The 13,547-nt window shown below is 43.0% G+C and overlaps 1 protein-coding gene across 1 annotated transcript in view; it reads left to right on the top strand.

Moving 5' to 3' along the window:
* Window positions 1–3,086: 3,086 nt before the first annotated feature.
* The window catches only part of DYSF (dysferlin), a 384,808-nt gene continuing 374,347 nt past the window's right edge, over window positions 3,087–13,547 (top strand). The window contains exons 1-2 of the mRNA XM_069745121.1: window positions 3,087–3,138; window positions 4,788–4,879. Coding sequence (XP_069601222.1) covers window positions 4,866–4,879 — 14 coding nt within the window. The 5' untranslated portion in view covers window positions 3,087–3,138; window positions 4,788–4,865. The remainder of the gene's footprint in view (window positions 3,139–4,787; window positions 4,880–13,547) is intronic.

Below are 13,547 nucleotides of genomic sequence, written 5' to 3' on the forward strand. Positions count from 1 at the left end.
GCCGGCCTGCAGGCAGGGACACTGTGTGCTGGGACGTGCTGCACTACTGGGCGGACACTAGTAGTTGTGGATGTGGCGGCAGAAAACATCTGGCCTCCATCAAGTAACTTCATTCACAAAAGTGGTTTATTTGTTAAGATCCGTTAACTTCTGTAAGTATGACTATTTATACAGAGACTGCAAAAGTATACATACCCCCCGAACTCCAAATAGGTATATACAGTGGGGAAAAAAAAGTCTTTAGTCAGCCACAAATTGTGCAAGTTCTCCCACTTATAAAGATGGGAGAGGCCTGTAATTGACATCATAGCTAGACCACAACTATGAGAGTCACAATGAGAAAACAAATCCAGAAAATCACCTTGTCTGATTTGGTAAGATTTATTTTTGCAAATTATGGTGGAAAATAAGTATTTGTTCACCTAAAAACATGCAGAATTTCTGGTTCTCACAGACCTGTAACTTCTTCTTTAAGAGGCTCCTCTGTCCTCCACTCATTACTTGTAGTAATGGCTCCTGTTTGACCCCGTTATCAGTATAAAAGACCCCTGTCCACAACCTCAAACAGTCTGACTCCAAACTCCACTATGGTGAAGACCAAAGAGCTGTCGAAGGACACCAGAAACAAAATTGTAGCCCTGCACCAGGCTGGGAAGACTGAATCTGCAATAGTAAAGTAGCTTGGTGTGATGAAATCAACTGTGGGAGCAATAATAAGAAGATGGAAGACATACAAGACCACTGATAATCTTCCTCGATCTGGGGCTCCACGCAAGATGTCACCCAGTGGGGTCTAAATGATCACAAGAACGGTGAGCAAAATCCCAGAACCACACAAGGGGACCTAGTGAATGACCTGCATAGAGCTGGGACCACCGTAACAAAGGCTACCATCAGAAACACACTATGTCGCCAGGGACTCAGATCCTGCAATACCAGACGTGTTCCCCTGCTTGAGCCAGTACATGTCCGGGCCCGTCTGAAGTTTGCTAGAGAGCACTTGGATTATCCAGAAGAGTATTGGGAGAATGTCATATGGTCTGATGAAACCAAAGTAGAACTGTTTGGTAGAAACAAACCTCATCGTGTTCGGAGGAGACAGAATGCCGAGTTGCATCCAAAGAACACCATACCTACTGTGCAACATGGGGGAAGCAAAATCATGCTTTGGGGCTGTTTCTCTGCAAAGGGACCAGGACGACTGATCCGTGTACACGAAAGAATGAATGGGGCCATGTATCGTGAGAATCTGAGTGCAAACCTCCTTCCATCAGCAAGGGCATTGAAGATTAAATGCGGATGGGTCTTTCAGCATGATATTGATCCCAAGCACACCGCCAGGGCAATGAAGGAGTGGCTTTGTAAGAAGCATATGAAGGTCCTGGAGTGGTATAGCCAGTCTCCAGATCTCAACCCCATAGAAAACCTTTGGAGGGAGGTGAAAGTCCGTGTTGCCCAGCGACAGGCCCAAAACATCACTGCTCTAGAGGAGATCTGCATGGAGGAATGGGCCAACATACCAACAACAGTGTGTGGCAACCTTGTGAAGACTTACAGAAAACGTTTGACCTCTGTCATTGCCAACAAAGGATATATTACAAAGTATTGAAATTAACTTTTATTAATGACCAAATACTTATTTTCCACCATAATGTGCAAAATAAATCTTACCAAATCAGACAAGGTGATTTTCTAGATTTGTTTTCTCATTGTGCCTCTCATAGTTGTGGTCGACCTATGATGTCAATTACAGGCCGCTCTCATCTTTATAAGGGGGAGAACTTGCAAAATTGGTGGCTGACGAAATACTTTTATCCCACTGTACCCTCCATCCACGTAACTTATAGTATTTTACTATAATAATGCATAATACACAGATCCCCCATAACAGTGCGTCATCCACAGATCCCCCATAACCGCGTCATCCACAGATCCCAAATAACAGCACGTAATCCACAGATCCCCCATAAGTGCGTCATCCACAGATCCCCCATAAGTGCGTCATCCACAGATCCCCCATAACAGTGCATCATCCACAGATCCCCCATAACAGTGTGTCATCCACAGATCCCCATAACAGTTCGTCCCCCACAGATCCCCCATAACAACATGTCATCCACAGATCCCCCATAACAGAGCGTCATCCACAGATCCCCCATAACAGAGCATCATCCACAGATCCCCATAACAACGCATCATCCACAGATCCCCCATAACAGTGCATCATCCACAGATCCCCCATAACAGAGCATCATCCACAGATCCCCCATAACAGTGTGTCATCCACAGATTCCCCATAACAGAGCGTCACCCACAGATCCCCATAACAGAGCATCATCCACAGATCCCCCATAACAGTGCGTCATCCACAGATCCCCCATAACAGCGCGTCATCCACAGATTCCCCATAACAGTGCGTCATCCACAGATCCCCCATAACAGAGCATCATCCACAGATCCCCCATAACAGTGCGTCATCCACAGATCCCCCATAACAACATGTCATCCACAGATCCCCCATAACAGTGCGTCATCCACAGATCCCCATAACAACGCATCATCCACAGATCCCCCATAACAGTGCATCATCCACAGATCCCCCATAACAGAGCATCATCCACAGATCCCCCATAACAGTGTGTCATCCACAGATTCCCCATAACAGAGCGTCACCCACAGATTCCCATTACAGAGCATCATCCACAGATCCCCCATAACAGTGCGTCATACACAGATCCCCCATAACAGTGCGTCATCCACAGATTCCCCATAACAGTGCGTCATCCACAGATTCCCCATAACAGAGCGTCACCCACAGATCCCCATAACAGAGCATCATCCACAGATCCCCCATAACAGCGCGTCCTCCACAGATCCCCCTTAACAGCTCGTCATTCACAGATCCCCCATAACAGTACGTCCTCCACAGATCCCCGACAAGAGCGCGTCCTCCACAGTTCCCCCATAACAGCGCTCCCATGCTGCTGGTGACTGGTTGTGTGCAGGTAGTGACAGATCGGCCATTGTGTCTCTCGCTTTGTTCTCGGTGTCACTTTGTTTCCTTTTCATTGTTATTTTCTAGGGATTAAGAAGAAAACGAAAGTCATCAAGAACAATCCCAACCCCATCTGGAACGAGGTGAGCAGCGGCCCTCAGCGGCCCCTGTATGGGAGGTCCCTGGCTCCTCCTCAAAGTGCATGCCCAAGATAAAGGGATCACCACTTAAAGGGATCTGGTATCTGATGGCAGCATGGCCATCGTCCACCGGCCAATCAGGAGGAGGATGAGTGCATATCATGAATACGTCAGAATCCCCGTTCCCAGCGCTTGTATCTTTGGACATAGACCCCGATAGTAGGGCCCGTCGCTGCGTCCTGAGGGCCCATAACGGAACGTGTCGCTCCGCTGTACAGCGTCACACATTTTAGCTATTTTTTACTTTTACGCCGTCATTTTTTCATATTTTTTTATTTTTTCACGAGGGCTCATTTTTGTAGCGGGATTCAAAAGGAGGAAATGAGATAGAAATCACATTTCCGCCATGTTTTTCCATGTTTTTACAGCGTTGTGCAGAAATCTGATTCTGCAGGTCAGTACGGTTATGGCAATACCGCTCTTGTATAGTGTGATTTTATTATTCAAAACGTGAAAAATTTGTAAAAAAAAAATTTGTTTCATGTCACTTTTTTCCGAGACTTGAAACTTTTTTCATTTTTCTGTCGATCCAGCAGTTTGAGAGCTCGTTTTTAACTCAATAAATTGCCATTTTGTTTCTACCAGTTTGGAATTCTTTTTTTTATTGTATTTTTTTTGTATTGTATTTTTTTATTGTATTTTTTTGTGTATTTTTTTTGTATTGTATTTTTTTATTGTATTTTTTTTGTATTGCATTTTTTTTATTGCATTTTTTAATTGTATTTTTTGTGTATTTTTTTTGTATTGTATTTTTTTTATTGCATTTTTTAATTGTATTTTTTGTGTATTTTTTTGTATTGTATTTTTTGTATTGTATTTTTTTTTGTGTATTTTTTTGTATTGTATTTTTTTATTGTATTTTTTTTTTTTGTATTGTATTTTTACTGTATTTTTTTTCTCCAAGATTGGAATTTTAGCTTTTTTATTTAATGTTTTTGCAACATTTATGTTACGGGTTTTGATAGATAGACACAAATTATTAATTGGAGAAGGTCAGGATTGTTCTTTGCTCCGGCTGTATCAATGATCCACATGTGCGGCGGATGCCAGGAATCGGTACCGGTGGATCTATCAGCAGAACATAATCTCCTGTGTAGGAGCAGCACATTGCAGCTATAGGTCCACAATTCCAAAATATAAATTGTCACATAAATGTTGCACTTTTTGGCTACTAGAATCCCTGAAAGGACTCCCCAGATCCGTTCTGCCCTCTTGGTAGCCAGAATCACTACGTCCTTTGCACCGTTTTGCCCACTCAGGCTGTGGACCTGTCGCTGTAATGTGTTGCTCCTTCATGGATGGTTGAAGCCAGTGGACACGATTATTTGATCCCTAGTTTTTCATCTCCGCATTCCAATAGACATTTCTACTTTTAGGACGATGTGTTTTGCTTTTGTGGGACTTCTCCATTAGCTGACATAGGACCGCATCAAAGTTCAGCTCAGCTTTGATGTGGTCTGTGGTCATAAATCAGCAGGGAGGAGGATAGAAAAACACAGATTAATGACTAGCCGACTTCCCACACTGGCAGATTGGGTAATGATGAGTGTGTTCTGGATTACAATCCTCATCATCTGCTGCTTGTCCTACAGGGCTTTGAATGGGACCTGAAGGGAGTGCCCCTGGATATTAATGCTGAGCTTCATGCAGCCGTCAAAGACCACGAGACGATGGGAAGGAACCGGTAATGTAAAACCTACGAGAACATTGTAGAACATGCTCAATGGCTGAATATGTTATCCGGTGGCAAATTATAGGAAAATACATCCTAAATATACTGGGCAAAAGTTTTAGGCAGGTGCAGAAAAAATTATCAGTGTTAATTGTTTATTTTGATCAATTATCAAAATACAAAGGGAATGAACAGTAGAGAAATCTATATCCCATCAATATTTGGTGACTACCCGTCACCGCCATAATTTTCTCTTGGTACTTCTCGCTTGTATCCATTTTTTTTTTTTGAAGGAACTTGGCCGGAGGTTGTTCCAAACATCTTGGACACCTGACCCAGGATCTTCCATGTATGAGGCCTGTGCGGATCCTCCAGCGTCTTCATGTGATTCCGGACAGATTGGATGATGTGAGATCAGGGATCTGTGGGCACCGGATTGTCACCTACAGGACTTCTCGATGTTAAGGACATTGGCTGGATGTTAGGGTTCGTTGTCCCTCTGCAGAATACATTTGGAGCCAATCAGACGCCTCCTGATAGAATTCCGTGATGGATTAGTATCTGCCTGGATTTCTCAGCATTGAGGACATCATTAATCCTGACCAAATCCCCAACACCACTTTCTGAAATGCAGCCTCAAACTGGATGACCCTCCACCATGCGTCACTAATCCTGAAGACCCTCATTATCGTGCTGCTCTCCAGCCCTGTGGAACAAACTACTGTTACAGCCAAATAGTCCACATTTTACTCCTCAGTCCAGACCTCCTGCTGACGTTTTTCTGTTGTTTTTCTTATTTCTGGGGCTCAAAAGTAATGGGACTAATTAATATAATTGCCAATTTTAATACATTGTAGAGAATCCTTTGCAGCAATGATAGCCTGAAGTTTGGAGCCATGGACGTCACCATTGCTGGTCTCCTCCAGTGTGAGGCTTTGCAGCAATGATGGCCTAAAGTCTGAAGCCACGGACATCACCATCACTGGTCTCCTCCAGTGTGAGGCATTGCAGCAATGACGGCTTGAAGTCTGGAGCCATGGACGTCACCATTACTGGTCTCCTCCGGTGTGAGGCTTTGCAGTAATGACGGCTTGAAGTCTGGAGCCATGGACGTCACCATCACTGGTCTCCTCCGGTGTGAGGCTTTGCAGCAATGACTGAAGTCTGGAGCCATGGATGTCACCATCGCTGGTCTCCTCCGGTGTGATGCTTTGCAGCAATGACGGCCTGAAGTCTGGAGCCATGGATGTCACCATCGCTGGTCTCCTCCAGTGTGAGGCTTTGCAGCAATGACGGCCTGAAGTCTGGAGCCATGGATGTCACCATCGCTGGTCTCCTCCGGTGTTAGGCTTTGCAGCAATGACTGAAGTCTGGAGCCATGGATGTCACCATCGCTGGTCTCCTCCAGTGTGAGGCTTTGCAGCAATGACGGCCTGAAGTCTGGAGCCATGGATGTCACCATCGCTGGTCTCCTCCAGTGTGACGCTTTGCAGCAATGACGGCCTGAAGTCTGGAGCCATGGAGGTCACCATCGCTGGTCTCCTCCGGTGTGAGGCTTTGCAGCAATGACGGCCTGAAGTCTGGAGCCATGGAGGTCACCATCGCTGGTCTCCTCCGGTGTTAGGCTTTGCAGCAATGACTGAAGTCTGGAGCCATGGATGTCACCATCGCTGGTCTCCTCCAGTGTGACGCTTTGCAGCAATGACGGCCTGAAGTCTGGAGCCATGGAGGTCACCATCGCTGGTCTCCTCCAGTGTGACGCTTTGCAGCAATGACGGCCTGAAGTCTGGAGCCATGGAGGTCACCATCGCTGGTCTCCTCCGGTGTGAGGCTTTGCAGCAATGACGGCCTGAAGTTTGGAACCATGGATGTCCCCACACTGGTCTCCTCCCATGTGCGGCTTTGCCGCCTTTACTGTAGTGACTTCAGTTATTGCTGGTTTGTGGTTCTTTCTGCCATCAGTATGTGAAATATGGCTCCATGGGATAAGATCTGGTGATGACTCGGCCATTGCAGAATCTTCCTCTTTGCTTTCGCAGGATATTTTGGGTCATTGTCTATCTGTTCTGTGAAGCGTCGTCCAATCAACCTTGCGGCATTTTGTGGAATCTGAGCAGAAAGTATCGCCCTGTACACACAGGAGTCATCCGGCTGCTCCAGTCACATCATCAATAACCACTAGTCACTCGGTGCCACTGGAAGCCATCACACTACCTCCACCATGTGCTACAGAGGATGTGCTGAGCATCAGGAGCTGTTCCAAGCCTTCTTGAGACTTTCTTATTCCCATCACTCTGGTACAGGTTGATCTTCAGTTTGCTTTACCAGAACTGGGCGGCTTCTTTAGATATTATCTATTTTCAGGCTGATTAATGGTTTGCACCTTGTGGTGAACCCCCTGTATTTGCTCTCATGAAGGCTTCGCATTATGGTAGACTTAGATACTGAGACACCAACTTTCTGGATAGTGATCTTCACTTGGGTGGACGTTGTGAGAAGGTTTTTCTTCAGCATGGGAAGGATTCTGTGATCATTCACCACTGTTGCATTCCGGGGAAATCCAGGCCTTTTTGAGTTCCCAAGATCACCAGTGAGCTATTTTTATTTGCAGAATGTACCAAATTGTTGATTTGGCCTCTCCAAAGCTTTCTGCTTTCTCTGTGATGGATTTCTTCTTTTCCAGCATAATGATGGTCGGTTTCTCTTCTATTGATAGCTCCCCTGACCGCATGTTGTGGGTTCACACTATAAGCTTCCAAGTGCAAATGCCACACCTGGAATCAGCTCCAGACCTTGCATGCTTAATTGATGATCGAATAATGAGTGAAATGCCCATGCAGCCCATTAAAGAGCTTTTGAAATAATTGTCCAATTACTTTTGGTTCCTTTAAAAAGAAGTAGCTACGTATTAAAGAGCTGTCATCCCTAAACCCTTCCACCAATTAGGATGTGAATATCCTCAAATTAAAGAGAGTTGGCACTTTAAGCCACTTTGTGTCACTGCCCAAATATGTCTGAAACTAACTATGTATGTCTATATCTGTAGATGTGTGGTTACAGAGCTCAGGTCACAATGCGATGACAGCTCGGTGGTGCTCTGCCCACTGGTGCTTTTTAAGGAAGGGACACTGCCTAATATTGTCCACTTCACTGTGAACGGAGCATCCTCTTCCTCATGTTTATTTATATCTTCATATTTCTTAACTCCAATGATTTCCTGGAAAATACATGGAAATCGTTGGTCAGGATCAGCTGTAAGAGCAATGCCCGGTCTTACAACGGTGATCCATGAGCAAAACGGTCATCACACTCTTCAGAAAAACAATCGTTTTAAAGAGGTAATTCTTCTCAGAAAGTAAGAAAATAGATTATAGTCATTGTACTATCAGCTATTGAAGAATAATATAACCACTATACTGCCCCCTATGTACAAGAATATAACTACTATAATACTGCTCCAATGTACAAGAATATAACTACTAAAATACTGCCCCTATGTACAAGAATATAACTACTATAATACTGCTCCAATGTACAAGAATATAACTACTAAAATACTGCCCCTATGTACAAGAATATAACTACTATAATACTGCCCCCTATGTACAAGAATATAACTACTATAATACTGCTCCCTATGTACAAGAATATAACTACTATAATACTGCTCCAATGTACAAGAATATAACTACTAAAATACTGCCCCCTATGTACAAGAATATAACTACTATAATACTGCCCCCTATGTACAAGAATATAACTACTATAATACTGCTCCTATGTACAAGAATATAACTGCTATAATACTGCTCCTATGTACAAGAATATAACTGCTATAATACTGCCCCCTATGTACAAGAATATAACTACTATAATACTGCTCCAATGTACAAGAATATAACTACTAAAATACTGCCCCTATGTACAAGAATATAACTACTATAATACTGCCCCCTATGTATAAGAATATAACTACTATAATACTGCCCCTATGTACAAGAATATAACTGCTATAATACTGCTCCTATGTACAAGAATATAACTGCTATAATACTGCCCCTATGTACAAGAATATAACTACTATAATACTGCCCCTATGTACAAGAATATAACTACTATAATACTGCACCTATGTACAAGAATATAACTACTATAATACTGCTCCTATGTACAAGAATATAACTACTATAATACTGCCCCTATGTACAAGAATATAACTACTATAATACTGCACCTATGTACAAGAATATAACTACTATAATACTGCTCCTATGTACAAGAATATGACTACTATAATACTGCTCCTATGTACAAGAATATAACTACTATAATACTGCTCCTTTGTACAAGAATATAACTACTAAAATACTGCTCCTATGTACAAGAATATAACTACTATAATGCTGCCCCTATGTATAAGAATATAACTACTACAATACTGCTCCTATGTAGAAGAATATAACTACTATAATACTGCCCCTATGTAGAAGAATATAACTACTATAATACTGCCCCTATGTAGAAGAATATAAGTACTATAATACTGCCCCTATGTAGAAGAATATAACTACTATAATACTGCCCCTATGTACAGGAATATAACTACTATAATACTGCTCCTATGTACCAGAATATAACTACTATAATACTGCCCCCTATGTACCAGAATATAACTACTATAATACTGCCCCATGTACAAGAATATAACTACTATAATACTGCCCCTATGTACAAGAATAGAACTACTATAATACTGCCCCTATGTACAAGAATATAACTACTATAATACTGCTCCTATGTACAAGAATATTACTACTATAATACTGACCCTATATACAAGAATATAACTACTATAATACTGTCCCCATGTACCAGAATATAACTACTATAATACTGCTCCTATGTACAAGAATATTACTACTATAATACTGACCCTATATACAAGAATATAACTACTATAATACTGTCCCCATGTACCAGAATATAGTATAACTACTATAGGTCTATAACTACAAGTCATCACTCTATAGTTTTGTCATTATGTCTCACACTGAGCCTGATCTAAGTTATTGTGGGGTTTGTTCTTCTTTCCCAGTGTGTTGGAGTTTGCTGCTGATTGGTCAGCATTAGACAAAGAAAGAAGTACACGCCCCTCAGTGAAATCCCTCTGGAAACGCCCACTTAACTTTAAAGACAAATAACTGTTTAGATACCAAATAGTTTGATCACAAATATCTCCACAACGGAGAGACGAAATTGAAAAAAATAAAAAAATGTTTTATTCTGCTTTACAGCGCCTATTACGTTGTGTGTTCATTTTAACGTGAAAAATTTGGTAAAAAGGTCCTCTTTATGGAAAATTTAGGAACCAGAGCCGAACTTTTTATGATTTATGACATATTTGGTCAGTGCGATAGAAAATATGTTAAATTCACGACTTGAGGCATTTTGTGTTTTAAATAATTTTCCTCCAAAGCATAAAGCGATCTCGCTGCACATTTCAGCTTCCCGATGGCGGTGATTACATCTCGTGTCACAGTTGGACAAACTTCAGAGCCAGGAAAAGTTAAAACTGAGAAAAATAACAGGAGTCTAATAAAGGCAATAACCGGGCAGTGTGAAATAAAACAGGACGGGTTAGAAAAATAGTATAAAACAATGGCTGTGACATATCAACTACTGGATCAGGAAAAGTGTCAGAAAGTCTTCAAGAGACCATTAACAATAACTCACCACATCTAATACAGCAACACTGGATAGAACACGCATGGCAAGCCTTAAAGGGATATGTCCACCTTAGAAATGCCTGCTCGGCTGTTTCATGGTGGTAAATGATGGCAGGGGCAGGGACATACATGGCCACCTTCACCTTCATTTATCTTGATGTGTCAAGCAGTGCAGGAAGATGAAGGTCCCAGTGATCAGACTTATTTCTATCAGTCATTTATGGGATAGTGTTCGGATAAGCTCTACATGTTTTAGGTGGGAATAACTCTTCCCATGTCAGTAAATTATGATATATCACTATGATATGCGTTGACTTAATGATTGGGGGTCTGACGTCTGGGGCCTCGACCGATCTTAAGAATACAAACCCTTCTCAATTTTTCTTCTATGGAAGTCGGATCCCAACTGATCAATAAATGACGATTTCTCCCACCAATGTGCTATCATTTACTAAGAAGGGGACTGCCCTTTAACCATGCTCAACATCAGGGGTACTCATGCTGTACATTGTGGGACCAAGAGTTGTTAGCTTGGTCTCACTTCCCGTCTTCATTGAGGGCTTCCTACTCCATACGTGTGACAATGGGGAAATCAGAGGAGAATGCTTTAGGTGGGTTTGGCCTTCTTCAGAACCGAAGTGAAGTCCTTGTATCCTGAAGTGAAGTCCTTGTATCCTGATCCACCCCTCAGTTTTATAAATGCTGTTCCCTTACATTAGGACCATTTTTAGTTTTTCTTTATAGCTCCTCTCGGTGCTCCCATGCTTGGTAGAGGAGGGTCTTCTATAATAGATGACTTCACGTCTTCATCCTCTTTTTCCACAAACCCTTGAGTGCACTATTCTTTTATCAGTTTCTTTTGGGCTTATGACTATCCTGAAGGGTTCACTTCTCAGTAGATGCTGAAATGCTGATTACTTACAGTGGGATCACGTAGCAATATGTTGGGACTTTATACCTTTAACAAAGGAATTTCTCTGAGGGTCTTTAAGAAAAGTCATTGGAAATTCAAAATTCCCCAACTAGTGCGTACAAGTCTTTTAAACAATTGACCTCCCCAAAAATACAAATGCTAAAAACATCTGTTCTAGATCCCAAAAATGTAATGGATACAAGATTGATGCCAGCTCTGGTCCCAGGATTGCAGTGAGGTGGTGAGTATGGCTGTTGTGGTGCCCATCATGTTGTGCCGTGACAGAGACATTGGAAGTAGAACATGCTCCATAGTGAGGACCAGGCCTTGACAAGAAGCCCCAAAGGAGTAACAATCCAAGCCAAATTTTATTGAGAACCTTTCAGAAGAAGGCACTTGTTCTTCAAATGCTTCTTAGAAAATGTTCAGATGGTTGCAATCCTCAATCCCAGAACTTGCAACCCTCTTACGATGGAACTTGCAAACACATTTGTGATGTTCCAATCCTCCGAACCTCCCACTCTGGTGGGTTCTTCTGCTGACAGTGATCTTCCCTCTGTCTTCACACCTCAGCGCACACACTGCAAACTCTTAGACTTCAGGGCCTCGTTCTTCTCTTGGCTTATTCTCCACTCGCGGTACTGTCCCTTTTCGGTTGCAGTTTTCCTGGCCTGACCTTTTACTACTCATCTGCTTCATGTCCTGATTACTTGCCACTCTCGGCAACTACGCCTCCTCTCATGTCAGTTTCTTCACTTCAAGGCATGATCTCTTCTTCCCAAGTCGGTCGCAGAGGAAATCTCCCCTCTTCAACCTAGGTCAACACACAATTCCAGATGTGCCTGCTGGTAGACTTGGTGCGAATTTATTTGCAAGTCCTATTCCATTGTCCTCTACAGTGGTCGTGGTGTTAGCCCATGCTGTTAGCCCATGTGATGCCACGCCAGGCTGGTTAATCAAACGAAAAGCTGGGAATGAGGGCAACTAAGATGTGGTTCTCCCACTCCTGTGTCCTGACCACACACAGCTGTCATGGCCCATGGAATGGGTTGAGTGAATCGACTCACAACATCTCTCCCTACTACCAGCTTCCTAGTCATTTCTCCAGTTCACACTATGTGCTCTCTGCAACTAACCACAAATGAAGGGAAAACCAAGACTAAATCTACCACCATCTTAGGTGCTTTATCTAGACAACGAGGAACCATTTTGTGCCATGAAGCCATATGCTTTGTTATTTTCCTCCATTCCGAGGGCCAGGAAGTGGTTGACAGTAAACTATGATACTCACCTATCCTCCGCCCTCCACATACCTCTCTCACCACTGCTGGGTCCTCTTTTGGCTCCACTTGGCCTTCTTCTTGCTTCAGGCCTCTGGTGATTCCATTCTTCACTATCCCCATGTGGTCACAGGGGTTATGACGCACATCATTGATACCAGTGACGTACATCGCGCCCCGTGTAACTGGTGGAGAACAGTAACCCCGGAGGCAGAAAAAAATAAGGTAGAAACCACAAGAGAGAGGACAGAGGAGCTGATCGGAGAACCCCTTTGATTCATTTTGAATTTATTTGATACAAATTTAATTAATCGACTAAGCAAATCTGTTGAATTTTGGCAGCTTTGCATGTCTCTACCGCGGCGGCCGCCCTTCACTGTTATGTTCTCTGTGTTTGCCGCCCCAGGATCCAAGCACCTCTCTTCGGAGTGGAAGTCTCCCCCATATATCGATCTCTGACCGTCGGTAATTGTCTGCAGACACCTGACGTCTACAATGACAGCAGCTCCATGGGTTCACCACACAATGGCTGATTTATTGGTGGTGGCTTCCTTCACGTAGGATACCGATGGAGGAACTTACTTCTTTCGGACGTCCTTGTGGTTCCCACCGCGCATCCTGTAAGATGAAGATGTAGATGCCAATGATTTCAAGGAAAGAGGAAGCTGAAAATCAAAGCAAATACCCGACCTGTGAAGATCAATTTACAACCTAAATCCTCCAAATGTGGCCCCCGATTATACGTTTAGATTTACGTCTAT

Source organism: Ranitomeya imitator, chromosome 1 (genome assembly GCF_032444005.1).
Source record: "Ranitomeya imitator isolate aRanImi1 chromosome 1, aRanImi1.pri, whole genome shotgun sequence".
Taxonomy (NCBI): domain Eukaryota; kingdom Metazoa; phylum Chordata; class Amphibia; order Anura; family Dendrobatidae; genus Ranitomeya; species Ranitomeya imitator.